Source organism: Leopardus geoffroyi, chromosome B2 (assembly GCF_018350155.1).
Source record: "Leopardus geoffroyi isolate Oge1 chromosome B2, O.geoffroyi_Oge1_pat1.0, whole genome shotgun sequence".
Classification (NCBI taxonomy): Eukaryota; Metazoa; Chordata; class Mammalia; order Carnivora; family Felidae; genus Leopardus; species Leopardus geoffroyi.
In genome coordinates, this window is record NC_059332.1 from 66,516,099 (window position 1) to 66,536,182 (window position 20,084).

At 38.6% G+C, this 20,084-nt stretch overlaps 1 protein-coding gene and 1 non-coding gene across 4 annotated transcripts in view; one reads left to right on the top strand and one right to left on the bottom strand.

The window, feature by feature from the left end:
• Positions 1-1,580: 1,580 nt before the first annotated feature.
• Positions 1,581-20,084, bottom strand: part of CGAS (cyclic GMP-AMP synthase) — a 29,603-nt gene continuing 11,099 nt past the window's right edge. The window contains exons 2-5 of one of the 3 annotated variants that reach the window (XM_045498768.1): positions 18,948-19,125; positions 13,407-13,643; positions 5,112-5,214; positions 1,581-2,811 (exon numbers count right to left, since the gene is read on the bottom strand). In XM_045498768.1, the coding sequence (XP_045354724.1) occupies positions 2,460-2,811; positions 5,112-5,214; positions 13,407-13,643; positions 18,948-19,125 (870 nt within the window). In that variant the 3' untranslated portion in view covers positions 1,581-2,459. Of the gene's footprint in view, positions 2,812-5,111; positions 5,215-13,406; positions 13,644-18,947; positions 19,168-20,084 lie in introns of all 3 variants that reach the window. The other 2 variants (XM_045498767.1, XM_045498766.1) reach the window with 2 other exon arrangements.
• On the top strand, positions 18,512-18,619 carry LOC123610080. The gene has a single exon (XR_006718103.1). It is a non-coding gene; the product is annotated as a small nucleolar RNA U13 (small nucleolar RNA).

Consider the following 20,084-nt stretch of genomic DNA (forward strand, 5'->3'; position numbering starts at 1 on the left):
CTAAATAACATACTTATATTGCATTTTCTAGGTTTTTCAAATTTGATATTTACTGATTTTCCACTGTAAGAAATAATTCAGCCTTGGTTATACTCTTAGGGTGGCTCCATGACCCTCACCCTCCTGGGCTTTATATCTAGGTAATAAAGATATGGCCCTAACTCAAGTTAAAAACCTAACTCAGAGGTCTTGCCTTTGCCATTGACTTCTGGAAGGTAATCAGTAAGACCTTGGAACAGACCAGAAAGTCTAACAAAGTGATTTATGGTGGGCCTTTGGATCATGATGCTTGACCTCCACAGTGGTTGGACTCTGAGGTTAGACATGAGACATGTAGGGAGTTGACCACGGAGTTTCAATAAAAACTCTGTACACTCTGGCCCAGGTGAGCTTCCCTGGTTGGCCATATTTCATGTGTATTATATATATGGATGCCAAGAGAATAATGCATCCACTACTCCACAGGGAAAGGAGAATAGAAGCTCTGTGTTTGGTATCCTCCTGGACGCTGCTGAGTGCTTTTCCCTTGACTAATTTTAACCTGTATCTTTATACCCTGTAATAAATTGCAACCAGTAACCATGAGTGTGGCTGCTTCAGTGAGTTTTCTGAGTCTTTTCAGTGAATTATCAATCCTAAGAATGCTTTTGGGAATCTCCTGAAACCGCAATTGGTGTCAGAGGTAAGGCTAGTCTTGTGGGGACTGTTGTCTCCTACCTGTATAGCTGGCTAAACTGACACAGCACTCTTGAGGGATTCCCCTCCCCTTGAGTATGCGTGGGACCTGTGACTTGCTTCCAACCAAGTGGAATGGTAAAGGAGATGGAGTGTACATGATTATATGTATGGAATTACGTTAAATAAGACAGTAGCACAGCCTCTTGCTGGAGTCTGTCCCTCCCTTGAGCTTTGAAGCAACTGCCATGTTGTGTGGGCTGCCAATGCTGGGAGACTCACATGGTGAGGAACTGTAGGCAGTTCCTAGCAGCTAAGGGCAACCTCTGGCTGATAGAAAGAAACTGAAGTCCTCAGCCTTAGCAATGTAAACAATGCCAACAAATGTGGATCCTTCTGGGTCTGGTCCCAGATGAAACAGCAGCCCCAGCTGACACCTTTATTGTGGCCTTGTGAGACCCTGTGCTGAGCCATGCTCAGAATCTTGATCAACAAACACTGAAATAAATGTGTGTTGTTTTAAGCCACCAAATTTGTGGTAACTTGTTATGGAGCAATAGGAAACTACAGAACCCAACCCCTCTACCTCACTATCACCATATAAGCACTCAGTCTATTCCTTTATCCTCCTTAATCATAATTTTGATGACACTGATAGTCAATGGTTATATTACTTTGCCTTCACATACAATTACAGCTGAGCAATATTATCAAATCAGACTTTTCTTGCACACATTTGCTTCCTGGAATTAAAAGTAGTTTTGATTTTTGTTTGTCTAGTTTTCTATTTATTTAGGATTTACTGTCCCCAAAACTTTCCTCCAAATGTCTAATTTTTCTCTTAGTATGTTAAACAGGATATATAAAATGCACAGACTATAAAGGAGAAAACTGATACATTCAACTACATTAAAATTTTAAAACCTTGTTTACTAAAACACCAAAAATGGTAAAGACATGAGAGAAGTTATTTGTTACACAGACAACCAACAAAGCGTAAGTATCCAAAATATATAAAGAACTACAAAAAATGAGAAAACAGTAAAATAGCCAATAAGAAAATGTGCAAAATGTATGAATGGGAAAAAGTTAACAAACAGCAGCTGCTTCTAAGTTGAATGCTGCCTGAGCACAGAGGAGAAAGGGTAACATTTGGAAATAGCAGGTATGGAAGTACCTGTTTCTTTGAGTGTTGTACCATATGCATGTATTGCCTTTTCAGAAATATATATAAAAGTGTTACTAAATATAATAAAAGTAAGTTGTATGTTTTATATTTATCCATGTGCATTATTCTATATTTTTCTATGACTTGGATTTCCTGAGACATGTAGAGATGATGTAGACTTTTCATTTCCTTCTTACTGATTCTGGCATATGTGACAAGACATTGCTTCCAAATATGTTTGAGCATTGAACAAAGTCTGCCATTTTTATGGAGGCAGTGATCATTTCTAACGTCTCTTGCAAATTTCTACACATTTGTGCCAGGTGAGAAGTGGTGTTTACTAAGTGCTTGATGAATTTAATTCAGGTGATAAGTATTTTGTCCTTTTCATTCCAGTCTAGTAAAGCTTTTATATTGTAAATACTCCTTTTGCTTCTTTATTCCTTGACTAATCTCTTTCCTAGGATAATCAAACTGTTTATACTGATTCTAGTTCATTAAGACAAAAGAGTTAAATGATTTACATTCATTTTAGTTAATCATTAATGTGACAAATTTCAAACACTGCAATATTATAAAGTCACTCTAATTCTTGACTCTTTTTAAAAATATAATTTCAAAGTTTATGAAAAACTGGAAATCCATTGTTTCTCTCATATTCAATTTCCTGTGATAGAAATTCTTTACTTATTTTGTCAATTTGGTCCCGAGAGAATAGATTGAATCCAGGAATAAAATAATGCTCAAGATGTTCTATCTTGAGGCACTGAAGAAAGTATGCCACACAGTTATCAAAACAGAGCTCCAGGTCTCTAGTGTGCCAGTGACTGTCTTGTGACTCCTGGGTACATACATGAAAGAAGGCAGTTTTCACATGGTAAGAGGAGAACTTATCCAGTTCCTTTCGGTCTTCAAACTTTATTTTCAATTGTTCTAAAAGATATTTCATTAGTTTTAGACAATCTTTCCTGTCGAATAAAAAAGAAAACCACTTATTTTTATTTATTGACAACCTGCTTCATTCCACAAAAAGCTTTAGGCATGTAACAGGAAAAAAATACAAAGATACAATAAACAGGGGCGCGTGGATGGCTCAGCTGGTTTAAGTGTCCAACTCTGCTCAAGTCATGATCTCACAGTTTGTGAGTTCAAGCCCCACGTCAAGCTCTCTGCTGTCAGCACAGAGCCTGCTTTGGATCCTCTCCCTCTCTCTCTGCCCCTCCCCTGCTTGCTCTCTAAAATACGTAAACATTAAAAAAAAGATACAAAAAAAAAAAAAAAGATACAATAAACAATACAGACATTATAATATATAAAAAATTAAAAATAAAGATATATAATTATAGGGCCATTCTAGAACCTGTTTTCAAATATATGCTTTCAAGTTTCAAACACATTTTATTCTCCCCTCTTATTTTAGCTTAAATATTTTATTCTATCAGGATAGATTCAACTATATGAAACTGGCAGATATTTATTCATCCAGTCATTTAGTACCTAGAAAAATCTCATTTTAATTTTTACAAAATGGGGGCAGATGACTGGCTCAGTCTGTAGAACATGTGACTCTTGATCTCAGGGTCATGAGTTCAAGCCTCATGTTGGGCATATAGCCTACTTAAAAAGATAATAAAATAAAGAAATGATTTTTACAAAATGATTTTGTCTTACTAAGCTGCAAATATTTAATTACTCATCCCGTTATTTAGTAGTTAACAAAATTTAATGTTTATAAAACTATTTAGGCTTATTAGAAATATAGGGGCACCTGGGTGGCTCAGTCTGTTGAGTGTATGACTTCGGCTCAGGTCATGATCTCACTGTGAGTTCGAGCCCCACGTCAGGCTCTGAGCTGACAGCTCAGAACCTGGAGCCTGCTTCGGATTCTGTGTCTCCCTCTCTCTCTCTGTCCTTTCCCCATTCATACTGTCTCTCTCTGCCTCTCAAAAAATAAATAAATGCTAAAAAAATAAAATTAAAAAAAAAAAGAAATATATTTTTTGGGGGGTGCCTGGCTGGCTAGTTGGGAGGAGGGTACAGTTCTTAACTTGGGATCATGAGTTCAAGCCCCACATGGGTATAGAAATTACTTAAATAAAACTTTAAAAGGGGAGGGGGTCCCTGGGTGAGTGGGTCAGTTGGTTAAGCACCCAACTCGTGATTTTGGCACAGATCATGAGCTTGTATTTGTGGGTTTGAACCCCACGTTGGGCTCCATGTGGATGGTGTGATGCCTGCCTGGGATTCTCTCTCTCCCTCTCTGTGCCACTCCCCCACTCTCTCTCTCAAAATAAATAAACTTGAAACAATTTTTTAAACTTAAAAAATAAAAAAGATATTTTTCGTTTTTTAACTTAAAATTTTTTATGTTTTTTTTTTTTTTGAGAGAGATAGAGCAGGGTAGGGGCAGACACACACACACACACACACACACACACACACACACACACACAGATAGAATCCAAAGCAGACTTCAGGCTCTAAGCTGTCAGCACAGAGACCAATGTGGGGCTTGAACCCACGAACCGTGAGATCATGACCTGAGCTGAAGTTAGATGCTTCATCAATTGAGCCACCCAGGCACCCCAGGAAATATATTTTTCTTAATGCCTGTTTCAAAGCCTACATATGAAGCCTTAATCTCCCGTGCCTGCATGTGGGGCATTCTTGTTTTGACCTTTTAACTTTTGTGACCCTTCTACTAGACAACTTTAGAAACTCGAATGATGAGTTTGAAAACTCTTTTCAATCTCAGCTCTTTCATTGCATATGTTAACAAGAAAAATAATTACCTCTTAGTGTTGTTCCAAGTAGAGCTAATCAGTCCCTGGCCTTCACCACGAACAAACCATCTCAAAGCAGGCACCAGTATCCAATAAGAGTAATCTTTTAGTCTCCTCCCATTATGTGACATTAATGCTCATTACCTTAAAGCAACCAGACGACTAAGACACATCCAATTGTCGTGGCTAGCCATGGCGAGTGTTCATATCCTCTCACTCTGTCCTACTTCATACAACTATCTGATCCAGGTTCAGGACTTACTATGCTCCCTGGCCTTGCCTTCTAACACTATTTCCTTGGTCCCTTGGATCTGGCTTCCCTGGTTTCATGCTCACACTCTAGATAATACTCCAGGGTCGATCCAGCCATGCGCTGCCCCCAGGACTCAACTCAACAATGATCATCTTCAGATTGGAGCTATGAAATCAACAAAGAATTAAACATTCCATTGGTAATTTGCCATTTAACAAAATAATGAAGTTACCTGCAACACTTCATCCCATTAATTTCACAGCATGTTTTAGATTGTCCGTGACTTTTCAAAATGTCCTTTTCAATGTGAGAGAAAGATAGCCGCCACGTTTCTTCTTAATTTCCAAAAAAAAAAAAAAAAAGTACTTTATCAAAAGCATCCATATATAAACAACACAATACTGAGATTATTACATTAAAATATCACTCTGGAAGATTTCTAAAGGGAGACAGACCAAAAGAAATGAACACATAATGTAATTACTTATTAAAACAAGTGATCTGAAGCAAATAATGGGTTGAAATAGGAAAAATGGAGGGGAGCAGCAGGAGCATAATATAGTTAGCATGATAAGATGAATGTATTACCTTTTATATATTGCTAAATTCAGTTTAATATTTTGTTTCAAAAATAATCTGAATCAACTGATTCAAAATTTTTGTTTATTTTTTTATACCATCCTTGCAAGTTTTGGTATTCATGTAAAATGAGCTAGGGAACATTTCCTTTTTTTCTACTCCTTGGGAGAGTTTATATAAGAATAAAATGATTCCTCCCCCCCCCCCCACCACTTCTAGAGTTTTACCATGGCCATCTCTTTTACATTCGTCTGACTATCCTATTATCTAGTTGTTTTTATACCAGAAATATATGATTGGTTTGTAATTTAAAAATTAATCAATATACTGTCTCATTAACAGAATAAAGGAAAAACATATGATCATCTCAATAGAAGCAGAAAATGCAGCTAATAAAATTTAATATATATAATTTAAACAAAAAACATCTCTCAGCAAAGGTAGATTTTAAAAAACCTAGCTATGATAATATAAGGCAAAAAGTTGAGGTTTTTCCTTTGAAATTAGGAAGACAGGATGTTGGTTATCCTCATTTCTGCACTGGCTATCCTAACAAGCACAGTGAGGGAAGGAAAAACAGGGACATAGCACTGGAAAGGGAGAAATAAAGCTATTATTATTGAAAGATGATAAAATTGTATACATAGAAAATACAAAAGAAGCTGGTGACAGGTACGTGTATGTTCTTCAGTCTACTTTTCTATTGGTTTCAAACTTTTCATAATAAAAAGTTACAACTTCCTATGAGTCAATCTAACAAAATATATACAAAACTTCAATAGAAAACTTTAAAACTTTGGCACAATAACACTGAGATCAATGGAACAGAATAGAGAACCCAGAAATGGACCCACAAACGTATGGCAAGCTAATCTTTGACAAAGCAGGAAAGAATATCCAATGGAATAAAGACAGTCTATTCAGCAAGTGGTGCTGGGAAAACTGGACAGCGACATGCAGAAGAATGAACCTGGACCACTTTCTTACACCATACACAAAAATAAACTCAAAGTGGATGAAAGACCTCAATGTAAGACAGGAAGCCATTAAAATCCTCGAGGAGAGGGGCGCCTGGGTGGCGCAGTCGGTTAAGCGTCCGATTTCAGCCAGGTCACGATCTCACGGTCCGCGAGTTCGAGCCCCGCGTCGGGCTCTGGGCTGATGGCTCAGAGCCTGGAGCCTGTTTCCGATTCTGTGTCTCCCTCTCTCTCTGCCCCTCCCCCGTTCATGCTCTGTCTCTGTCTCAAAAATAAATAAACGTTAAAAAAAAATTAAAAAAAAAAATCCTCAAGGAGAAAGCAGGCAAAAACCTCTTTGACCTTGGCCACAGCAACTTCTTTCTCAACATGTCTCCAGAGGCAAGGGAAACAAAAGCAAAAATGAACTATTGGGACCTCATCAAAATATAAAGCTGCTGCACAGTGAAGGAAACAATCAGCAAAACTAAAAGTCAACCGACAGAATGGGAGATGATATTTGCAAATGGCATGTCAGATAAAGGGTTAGTATCCAAAATCTATAAAGAACTTATCAAACTCAACACCCCAAAAACAAATAATCCAATGAAGAAATGGGCAAAAGACATGAATAGACACTTCTCCAAAGAAGACATCCAGATGGCAAACTGACCCATAATAAATGTTCAACATCACTCATCATCAGGGAAATACAAATCAAAACCACAATGAGATACCACCTCACACCTGTCAGAATGGCTAACATTAACAACTCAGGCAACAACAGATGTTGGAGAGAATGCAGGGAAAGAGGATCTCTTTTGCATTGTTGGTGGGATTGGAAGCTGGTGCAGCCACTCTGAAAAACAGTGTGGAGGTTCCTCAAAAAATTAAAAATAGAACTACCTTATGACCTAGCAATTGCCCTACTTGGTATGCTGTTTTGGAGGGGCACATGCATCCCCATGTTTATAGCAGCACTATCAACAATAGCCAAAGTATGGAAAGAGCCCAAATGTCCATCAATGGATGAATGGATAAAGAAGATGTGGTATATATATATATATATATATATATATATATATATATATACACACACACACACACAAAATGAGTATTACTCAGCAATCAAAAAGAATGAAATCTTGCCATTTGCAACTACATGGATAGAACTAGAGGGTATTATGCTAAGTGAAATTAGTAAGTCAGAGAAAGAGAAATATAGGACTTCAATCATGAGGACTTTAAGAGACAAAACAGATGAACATAGGGAAGGGAAGCAGAAATATAAAAACAGGGAGGGGGACAAAACATAAGAGACTCTTAAATACAGAGAACAAACAGAGGATTACTAGAGGGGTTGTGGGAGGGAGGATGGGCTAAATGGGTAAGGAATCTACCCCTGAAATCATTGTTGCACTATTCTAACTAACTTGGAGGTAAATTTAAAAATAAATAAATAAATAGATAAAAAAAAGGAAATTCTAAAACTTCACTGAGAAGTATTAGAGGAAATCTAAATAAATAGAGATGTACACCCTGTACATGGATTGGAAGACTCATTATTATAAATATATCAAGTCTCCCCAAATTTATCTATAGATTCAATGTACCCTCAATCAAAATTCCAAAAAAAAAAAATGTTTTTGTGGAACTTGACAAGAGGATACCAAAATTTTAATGAAAACACAAAGGCTCAAGAATATCTAAAACACTCTTGAAGAAGGACAAAGTGGGAGAGTTTGCTCTACCAGATATCAAGATTTCTAAAGCTACATTATGTATGATACTATGGTATAGCACAAGGACAGACAGAGGTTTTAACTGGACAGAATAAAGACTTTAGTAATAGCTACACAATATATAGACAATAAATATATGGAAAAGGTGGCACTGGGCTAGGGGTGCTCATTACTGTATAAATCCATTTATGAAATCCACTTATACCATTCTGGAAAAGGCAAATCTATAGAGATAGTAAACAGATCAGTGGTTGCCAGAGGGTTGAATAAATGAAGCATGGGGGGCTCTTTAAGGCAGTGAAGCTATTATGTAAGGGTAGATACATGATACAATGCATTTGTCAAAATCAGAACAACTCTATAGCACAGTGAACCTTGAAGTATGACAACTTTAAAAAGTCATTTAAGAGGTCAAGTAAGCCCAGGAAATAACGCAGACCAGCAGAAGGGACTCTAACTATATTACAAATGTATGAAACAACCTCCTTGAAGGGGGCTGGTGTAGAAACAAAAAAACCTCCCTGAAGGAGGGGGGTGGAAGCAAAGAAAGTTACTTTGGAAATGTTGTCTCTGAGACTGAAGGCAACAGAAACTGTACATAAGTTCTGTATTCCAGTTGATAATATAAATAAAGGCGGTTACACATAGAAATGTTTATAGATATCTGTATACACTGGAGTCACTATATGTATATATATTTCCTTGCTCTTTTAGCTGAGAGTGATGACACCCTGGTAGCAGAGCACGCATAGCACCCCGATCTTGGTTTCTAGTACATTTCCCAATAAAAGGATCCAGGGCTACTTGGAGAAATGGCTGATTCCAGGACTGAAGCAGGAAATACACAAGATGAGCCTGGAGCCTCTTGCAGTTACCAGAAAGTGAGTTACTACTAAAAACAAAATAAAACAAACTCCACCCCCAACTACGGGGGAGCATGTCAAGGGATACAGCAATCAACTGGAAGAGCTCTCAAAGGCAAAAGCTGAAACAATTTAAACAATAAAATTAAGTGATACTGGATTATAGCTCAACATAAAAAAAAAATACCCATGAGTGCTTACTAATATGACTGCTTAAGTAAATAAATAAATGGGGAAAAGGAGACAAATCTCCCATGAGGAAGAATTCCAAATAATTTATGTAAATACTGTGCTCTAAAAAGGTGGAGCATAACTCCGCCATTCGTTTTTTTAATGTTTATTTATTTTTGGTGGGAGGAAGACGGGGGGAGGGGCAGACACAGAGAGATACAGAGAATCCAAAGCAGGGTCAGACTATCAGCACAGAGCCTAATGTAGGGCTTGAACCCTCGAACCATGAGATCATGATTTGAGCTGAAGTCATATGCTTACTTACTGAGCCACCCAGGCATCCCAACTCCCCAATTCTTATGTGTGAATTGTGCACAGTGACTTCCAAATAGAACAGTATGAAAAAGGGGAAAAAGAGAAACAGTGGAGAAACCTGACAAATGGCTTACCTCAGCCTGGTTCAACGACAACCATGCTAAGTCATGTTCGTGGCATGTGCCTTTGATAGGATATGATGAGAATGGCATTACCTCTGTTGTCTTCTGCCCAAAACCCAGAACTCCAGTTTAATCACAAAAAGACATCAGACACCTACCAATGAGGGACATTCTACAAAAGACCTGACTGGTGCTCCTCAAAACTATCAAGGGCACCAAAAATAAGGAAAGACTGAGAAACTGTTACAGTTAAGAGGAGCCTAAGATGACATGATGACTAAATGTAATGTGGTACCCTACATAGGATCCTGGAACAGGAAAAGGGAGATTAGGTAAAAACTAAGAATATCAGAATTAAGTATGGGCTTTAGTTAACAATCGATATTTGTTCATTAATTATGACAATGTAGCATATTGATGTAAGATGTTAAAGATAAGGAAACAGGTATGGAGTATATAGGAACTCTACTATCTTTTCAATTTTCCTGCAAATCTAAAACTATTTGAAAGTTAAAAGTTTATTTTTGAAACTACATTGAGATTTCACTTCTTACTTTTTTTTTTTTTTCAACGTTTATTTATTTTTGGGACAGAGAGAGACAGAGCATGAACGGGGGAGGGGCAGAGAGAGAGGGAGACACAGAATCGGAAGCAGGCTCCAGGCTCTGAGCCATCAGCCCAGAGCCTGATGCGGGGCTCGAACTCACGGACCGCGAGATCGTGACCTGGCTGAAGTCGGACGCTTAAACGACTGCGCCACCCAGGCGCCCCTCACTTCTTACTTTTTGAATTATTCGCGAAAATTCCAAAGTTTAAGGAGTTTGGTTGCTGAGAGTGAAATAGGTACTCTCATACATGGCTGTGGGAATGCAAATTGTGCAGTTCCTATGGGGGTGATCTGGCAATGTCCAGCAGATTTATATATGGATTTACTCCTTGATCAGCTGTAAAAACAGACTGAGAAAAGAAATGAGTGCTACCTTTATATAAAGCCAAAACTCTATCTTCAAAATATCTCACTAACTGAAAAAAGGGAGGTGTACTTTTTATCTTAAAAGATAAAGGTATATGGGGTGTCTGGATGGCTCAGTTGGTTAAGCATCCGGCTTCGGCTCAGGTCATGATCTTGCGTTTCAAGAGTTTGAGCCCCGCATCGGGCTCTGTGCTGATGCTCAGAGCCTGGAGCTTGCTTCCGAATCTGTGACTCCCTCTCTTTCTGCCCTTCTACCGCTCATACTCTGTTTCTCAAAAAATACATAAATGCTAAAAAAAAAAAAAAAAGAAAGAAGTATATATTTACTTACACGACCAAACGAAAAACAATAAAGAGGGTTTCCAGTCAGGGAAGGAGAGAACAGTATAGAGCAAACATGAATGGAAGCTGTGGTCCTCTAGAAATTCCTTTTTCTGTAGCTTTGACTTTGGAACCATGTGAATGCCTTATACATTTATGAGACAAAATTAAATCAAAATTGAAAATCTAGCATGTAAAATTTAAAACCATAATGAAACAAACAAACCTAAATATTTTGAGTTGGGTAGCTTAACCACCTGGAGAAATTCTTTCAAGTGGATTTAAGCTTGGTATTTTGATTGTCCTTTTATCTTAAGAACAAAACAACTACAAAAAATCTTAAAGTGGTTTTTTTTTTTCAATTATACTCTTGATAACAATGCTGGTATTATTTTGAAACAGGTGGAAAGATTTTTAAAATTCTTAAAAATTTATAAGTAAAAACCAAACAAATCATATTTTAAAAAATATAGCTTATAAGACCAGAACATTTAAAGTAAAATGTTTGGAAAGAGAAAAACTAAAATAGGTGATATACATGTCTGCAATCTAGTATGAATATTTTCACTGCTAACATGCCCCTCTGTTCAGTCTTTCAGATAGAGATGGGGGTTGAGGGGCATACCTGCCTGAACACAGATCATCTGCAATGATAGGAGGAAAACAACCAAAGGTAATGGAGAGCAAAGGTCAGCTGAGCAACCATCACAAGCATCCACTTTCATCTCAATGCAAGGATGTGATGAACTACCCACAGGGCCACTGAAGGACTCTCTCATCCCTAATTTGATTTGTCTCCCAGTCTTGCCCACGGCAGTCAGTAGCAGACCACTAAGAGGGTGGTATGTGTCCTGTTAAGATTTCTGTATCACATACAGTGAGGGTTTCTTGGAGCAGCTATTCTAGAAATTATCCAGGGGTGCAACCCCTCTTTACAGAAAGCTATGTTCCTTTTACAAAATTATGAATAATGATATATGTAATATCCTCTTACAAAACAACTTTTCTTGCAGAAAAGGACTCCTATATATGCGCGATATAAAAAGTTATCATGAGTCCACAAAACATAAGCCATCAAACTAAGCATGATCAATGAATTCCAAGATTTGTTCAGAATACAAATTTGTAACATGGTTCATACGTTTCATGATCTTTTCCATATCCCTGGAATCCAGGTGCACTAGGTACCAAAAGTTCTTAATTTATAAGACAAAAATAAAATAATCAGCTAACCTGATTTTAGGTAGACTAACTCAGCCTTGAATGTTTTAGCTGTAGACTAACTCAGAACCTGAATGTTACCCGAAGGCACCATCTGAAAACCTGTTCTTACCTGTGAGGCCAGAGTACACAGGTGAGAAGACCAACTGTAGCTGAGGATGCAAAGGTCTGCTAGCTGCATGAGGAGCAGTGGAAGGGGAAGAAGACAGAAGAAAAGAAGTATGGCTGGGAATGAGAGTCTAGACTCTGATAAATTAATAATATATAACTGCCTTGTGCTGAACTAGGGATTTTATTTTTTAATATTTATTTATTAAATAAATAAACAGGGGGAGGGGTACGGAAAGGGGGATAGAGGATCCAAAGCAAGCTCTGACTTTAGCAAAGCGAGCCCATGTGGAGCTTGAACTCACAAAAAGAACCGTGAGATCATGACCTGAGCCAAGGTCGGACGCTCAACTGACTGAGCCACCCAGGTGTCCCATGAACTGGGATTTTACATAAACTGTCTCATTTTTTCTCTTCCCAGAAATTTTCAAGTAGCTTTTTTTTTTAATTTTTTTTTTTTTTTTTTTAACATTTATTCCTTTTTGAGAGACAGAGCATGAGCAGGGAAGGGGCAGAGAGAGAGGGAGACACAGAATCCAAAGCGGGCTCCAGGCTCCGAGCTGTCAGCACAGAGCCTGACGCGGCGCTCAAACTCACGAACTGCAAGATCATGACCTAAGCCGAAGTCGTACGCTCAACTGACTGAGCCACCCAGGTGCCCCGTAAACTTTCAAGTAGCTTTGAGAGACTTGGTTAACTAGCCCAAGATCACACACCTAGTAAGAGAAGAAGACTCAGGATTCAGATCCAGGGCAGTCTGACTCCAAGGCCAGTACTGCCTTTCTCTATTGAAAACAAACTAAAAATAAACTTGAAATATGGGTGAGATGATATTTTAAAACCAAGTATTTGATATTACTACAACTATGCCCTTTTCAATTCCCTTTCTCACCAAACTCTCATCTTGTAGTCTATTTAGCCTTATGGCTCTTGAAATGCCAACCGCACTATTTACACTGCCCTAGTATAATAACATTAACAGCCCTTGGGTCGCCTGGCTGGCTCAGTCATTAGAGCATATGACTCTTGATCATGGGGTAGGAAGTTCAAGCCCTATCAACTGGGCATAGAGCTTATGTAAAAAAAAAGAAAAAAGAAAAAAAAACACAGACAACTCTTTTATATGTTTTTAAGTTAACCTTCATATTCAAGATACCTTGAAAACCATTTCCTTCCTTTGCATGCTTGGGGACCAGGTAAAATGGCTGCTGTCTTAGACTGCTTCTAACTTTTGTTCCAAGCCAGTCCTTGACGGGCAGGCCATTCTTGGTGCTAGCAGGCCAGCTGGTGTTTAACTCCAAAGCCAGGGTTATATCCACAGATATTTCTTTAGGTTTTCTAATAAGAAGTGTTACAGCAGGACTCCCTCTCTTCTTCCTCTGGACAATGACATCTGTTTAAACACATAAAAGGGAAGATAGCATTTATCAATCCAATTTTCTTTGAAAATATAGGAAGATAATATATCTGTAATTGGAGATCTATAAAGTGCTAAGTGTAAGGTACAAATTAGTTCTAAAGTGAAACCGACCCCACAAAGCAAAGTGTTTTCCTCATTTCACCAATATTTATCAATACCTACCATAGGGAAGCATTGTCAAGATTCTGTCTGGTATAAATGATGAGGAGCCCATGAAGACTGTGGGCTTTGGGAGTGCTGTGATTAACTTTTCACTTAAATTTATGGATGGCATTTTAGAGGGAAGCCTAGAGAAGAGACCAGATGAATGGCAGGGAGGAGACAGGCAATCGAGAAGACCACAGCAACAGTCCAACACAGAAGTTGTATGCCTGCAGCATCACAGAGGCAGTAGGCATGAAGACACAGGGAGTGATCCATGTTACTACAGCATTATTCACAACAGGCAAGACATGGAACAACTTAGGTATCCATGGATGGATGAATGGATATAGAAATTGTGGTACATACATACCATGGAGTATCATTCAGCCTTAGCAAAGAATATCTTGCCATTTGTGACAACATGGATGAACTTGGAGGGCATTACACAAGGTCAAATAAGCCAGACACAGAAAGGCAAATACTGTATGACCTCACTTATATGTGGAATCTAAAAAAGTAGAATACATAGAAGCAGAGGGTAGGATGGTGGTTACCAGGGGGTTACCAGGGGTTAGAGAGTGGGGGGAAATGGGGAGATGTTAGTCAAAGGGTACAGAGTTACAGTTATGTAGGGCAAGTATGTACAGAGATCTAAAGTACATCATGATGACCATCATTAACACTACTACACTGTTTACTAGAAATGAGCTAAGAAAGTAGATTTCAGGTACTCTCACCACACACAGAAAAGGCAACTATGTGAGAAGATAATTGGCATGACTGCTGAAATCATTTCACCATGTATATGTGTATTAAAACATGTTGTACACCTTAAATACAGTCGACTTTTGAACAACACAGGTCTGAACTGTGCAGGTCCACTTACATGCATTTTTTTTTAGTAAATACAGTATAGCACTGCAAATGTATTTTTTCTTCCTTATGATTTTCTTTTTTTTTAAGTTTTTAAATTCCAGTTAGTTAACATACAGTCTAATATTAGTTTCATATATACAATATAGTGATTCAACACTTCCTTACCACATCCAGTGCTCATCACAAGAAGTGCACTCCTTAACCCCATCACCTATTTAATCCATCCCCCCACCCACCTCCCTTCTGGTAACTGTTAATTTGTTCTCTATAGTTAAGAGTCTGTTTCTTGGGGGGCGCCTGGGTGGCTCAGTCCGTTAGGCATTCAACTCTTGATTTTGGCTCAGGTCATGATCTCATGGTCATGGGATTGAGCCCCGCATCCTGCTCTATCCTGACTGTGGAGCCTCCTTGGGATTCTTTCTCCCTTTCTTTCTCCCTCATGTGCGTGCTCTCTCTCTCAACAAATAAATATTTTTAAAATAGAAAAAAAAAAGTCTGTTTCTTGGTCTGCCTTTCTCTTTTTGTCACTTTGCTCCTTGGCCGTGACTGTATAGTGATTAGTACTCTGTGTTGTGTCACTCTGCTCCTTTGTTTTATTTCTTAAATTACACATGAGTGAAATCATATTGTATTTGTCTTTCTCTGACTGACTTATTTCACTCAGCATAATACTCTGTAGCTCCATCATGTCATCACAAATGGCAAGATTTCATTTTTTATGGCTGAATAATATTCCATTGTGTACATATAACACATCTTTTTTTTTTTTAATATCTTCTTTATCCATTCATCAATCAATGGACACTTGGGCTGCTTCCATATCTTGGCTAATATAAATAATGTTGCTATAAACATAGGGGCGCATGTATCCCTTTGAGTTAGTGTTTTTGTACTGAGTAAATACCCAGTATTGCAATTGCTGGAGTATATGGTAGTTCTATTTTTAACTTTTTGAGGAACCTCTCTACTGTTCCAGAGTGGCTGCATCAGTTTGCATTCCCATCAACAGTACACAAGAGTTCCTTTTTCTCCACATCCTCGCCAACAACCGTTTCTTGTGTTTTTGATTTTAGCCATTCTGATAGGTGAAGTGATACCTCATTGTAGTTTTGATTTGCATGTCCCTGATGGTAAGTGATAATGAGCATCTTTTCATGTGTCTGTTGGCCATCTGCATGTCTTCTTAGGAGAAATGTCTGTTCATGTCTTCTGCCCATTTTTTAATTGGATTATTACTTTATATATTTTGGATACTAACCCTTTATCAGATATGTCATTTGTAACTATCTTCTCCCATTCTGTAGGTTGCCTTCTAGTTCTGTTGATTGTTTCCTTTACCATGCAGAAACTTTTATTTAGACGCAGCAATCCCCTTTGATTTTCTTTAACATTTTCTTTTCTCTCACTTACTTTACTGTAAGAACATAGTATATGATACATATACAAAATGTGTGCTAATCAACTGTTTATGTTATTAGTAGGGCTTCCAATCAACAGTAAGCTCTTGGTAGATAAGTTTTGTTAACTTATACACAGATCATTATGTGTATTTTTTGTTAAGTTATACATAGATTATTATGTGTATTATACACAGATTTTCGACTATGTGGGGTGGTGCCCCTAACTGTCCTGTTGTTGAAAAATCAACAGTATATAGAGATTGTATTATTTTTTTTTAAAGACACAAGTAGCAGAAGTGAGAGGAATTAAAGAGGTTCAAATCAACAGAACTAGTAGATGGACTAAATCTGTAAGGAAGAAGGTAGAAGTCCGGAATGCCATCCCAGGATTTTGGCCTGAGAAATGAATGATGTTGATTTGATTCTTCAATATGGAATAATCAAAAGGAAGAAAGATTGGGCTGAGATGTATTTCATTTTAGACACATTGAGCTCTAGGTGTTTGGAGAACACCCAACAGGAGATGGCTACTGGGCTGGTGGCTTTGGTGGTCAGAAATTCAGTATCTCTAGATGAGAGATACTGGCTTTGGGATTGGGAGGTATACAAGCAATAGAGACTACTCCCAGATAAGACTTCTGGAAGGGACCATAATGAGAGAGAAGAAAGAGGACCAAGGAGAAAATCCTGGAGAATGCCCTCATTTTGCTATCACTAAATCTGTAAAACTACCCACTTTTTACCCATTATATCCTTCTACCCTCCTATTACTACTGAGGAAGCGTACACCCCCCTTTCAAAGGCTACCCTTGCACATGGTGTCTGGATTCCTTCTTTCTTACCTTCTTAACCACCTTGTTTTTTCAACTGTTCCCTCTCTCCTCCATCAGTGGGTGCCCCCTCCCTACTGGATCATTCCTGTCTTTATACAAAGGATTCCAGTATCTCTCCTTCTAAAATATGCCTCTCTTGACCCCAACCTACCTCTTCCCCATGCTTACTCACCTTTGTATGTCCTTTACAGCTGAAACTTTGTAAAGATATGCCTACACACACCCCAGTGAAACTGCTAAGTCCAAGTTACCAACTCCCACAAAACTGAAGACTAAATCCAGTGGTTTTCCGAATGTCAGTAGCACTCTACACACTGACCACTCATTCTGCACTTAGTATCCTTTTGCTCCTTCTCTTCTCAACCTCTAATGGGATCCTCTTCTTGCCACTCTGCTTAACACTGCAACTCCCCCTCCCCCATCCTATTGCCAACACTTTTCACCACAGGACTTACTACTTTCTAGTAGTGAAGATAATTATGTTTTCCATTTGTTATGAATTATATGTCTGTCCCTACATAACTAAGGTACAGAAGGGTGAGGATCTTCATTTATTTGTTCATTACTATATCCCAAACACCTAGAACATCTGGCACATTCGATGATCAATGAATACTGATTCATGAATAAATTAATCAATGCTCTCTGCCTATGTGGTCTCATCCACTGCCAATGCCATTTATGTGTTTACATATAGCCCAAACATATCCTCTGAACTTCAAACCCATATCCAATTACATACTTGATACACTCACTTCAACGCATCACAGGAATCTCTAACTTAAAATCTCCAAAGCCAAAAACTCCCAATCCATACCCTAAAATACATTCCTCCTCAGTCCTTCCCATTAGGAAAGGGCACAATCAATCCACACAGGTGCTCAATCAGAAACCTGGAGGCCTTCTTTAATTCAATCCTCTTGACCCCCCTACACTTAATCCAGAAGTAAGCATTGCTACAGCTTGGATGTGTCTGCTTCTCTCCATTCCCACCTCCATCGAAGCCACCACTATCTTTCACCTGAATTACTTCAATGTCTTCCTTTTTCTTTCCTTTTTTTTTATTTGCCTTTTTATAATATCTTCTCCAGAGAAGCCAGAGTAAACTTTTAAAAATACAAAGCAAATCATCACTCCCTAATTAAAACTTGATTTCTCAATGAACATGGTATCAATCTGAATTCATTTCCAGGATCTACAAGTCCTTGCACTATGGTCCCTGGCCACCTCTTCAACTGCATTTCATGTCACTCTTCCCCTTGTCTACACAGGCCTCTTTTTGTTCCTTTAACTTGCCAAGCTCTCTTCAGCCTTGGGGTCTCACTCCATCCCAGTTGCTACTACTTCTCCCAGTTCATTCCCTTCAGAGCACTTAATGTAATTTGTGTTTACAAGCTTCAAGAGGGGATTTCATGCAATCACATGTAACCAGTGGCACAGGCGGCCATTCAGTGAATATCCAATGAAAACCAAACTGAACAAATCAAACTTTAGGAAGAACACCAAGAAAATGTAGTAACTGAAATCAAGAGCAAAGAGTTGTTTCTACGAAGTGGTCAACAAGGAGGTTAAGAAAGATCAGGAAAGGATCCTTTTGTAGTTCATTAGTGTGATGACCGGGTGTCCAAGCTGCTGTGTGACAGACATGTGCCTCACTCAAGCCCTGTTATGAAGTAGGCACTTTACCTCTCTGATGTGGGGAGAAAAAAAAGATCATAAGAGGAGTGTACATTGGCAATTAGTAGGTATAATTAGACCTTTAAGAATCAAAAGCCAAGGAGCACCTGGGTGGCTCAGTCAGTTGAGCGTCCAACTCTTGGTTTCAGCTCAGGTTATGATCTCACAGTTCTTGAGATCAAGCCCTGAGTCAGGCTCCATACTGACAACTTGAAGCCTGGGATTCTCTCTCTTTCTCTCTGTCCCTCCCCTGAGCACACACATGAGCATCCTCTCTCTCTATCTCTCTCTCCCCCTCTCAAAATAAATAAAGTTTTCAAAAAAGAATCAAAAGTCAAAATTCTTACCTTCAATGTTTTCAATTTCTTTCTTAATGATTTTCCTAAACTTCCACAGCATCTTAGAAGCTGATAATATTTCCCCTTCTAAAAACGGACTCAGAGGATTTCCTTTAGGATTTCTTTTGAACTTCACAAAGTAATATGCACCACTGTTGCGATACTCTTCTAGCTGAATTCTGGAGACCTCCAGTTTGAACATAATATCAAATTCATTAGGAGCAGAAATCTAAGAAATAGTAAAAAATACTCGCTTGTGAATATTTTCCAAGCAACACAATTTTTTTCTTGAAATTTCTGCTTAAAACCCCCACTCTGAAAAGCAAGATCCCTAATATTTATACCCTCTGGGAGTGGGACTGGTGGAGCGAAGAGAGCATTGTTGCTTTGGTTGGTAGGTTCCATACCCTTTTTTTAAAACCAAGAGTATGCGGGGCACCTGGGTGGCTCGGTGGGTTAAGCGTCCGACTTCGGCTCAGGTCATGATCTCCCGGTCTGTGAGTTTGAGCCCTGCGTCGGGCTCTGTGCTGACAGCTCAGAGCCTGGAGCCTGTTTCAGATTCTGTGTCTCCCTCTCTCTCTGCCCCTCCCCTGTTCATGCTCTGTCTCTCTCTGTCTCAAAAATAAATAAACGTTAAGAAAAAAAATTAAAAAAAATAAAACCAAGAGTATGCATTATTTTTATAATTTAGAATAATTTAAAATTTTTTTTTTCAACGTTTATTTATTTTTGGGACAGAGAGAGACAGAGCATGAACAGGGGAGGGGCAGAGAGAGAGGGAGACACAGAATCGGAAACAGGCTCCAGGCTCTGAGCCCTCAGCCCAGAGCCCGACGCGGGGCTCGAACTCACGGACCGCGAGATCGTGACCTGGCTGAAGTCGGACGCTTAACCGACTGCGCCACCCAGGCGCCCCAATTTAGAATAATTTTAAATGATATCATGCAAGCTTTAAAAATCTGTACCAGTTTTTTTCTGAATTTACAGATTAATAAAATTAAAAACCTTTAAGTGCTATTTTTTATGTGACAAGACACACACTCCAGCCACCCTCTTGTCACAGTGGTCTAAAAAAATGTGTGTAGCCATGTGCTGGCTAGTTGAGCAAAGGCCTTCTCGTTATAGTTTTTGGTCACCCACGTGAGT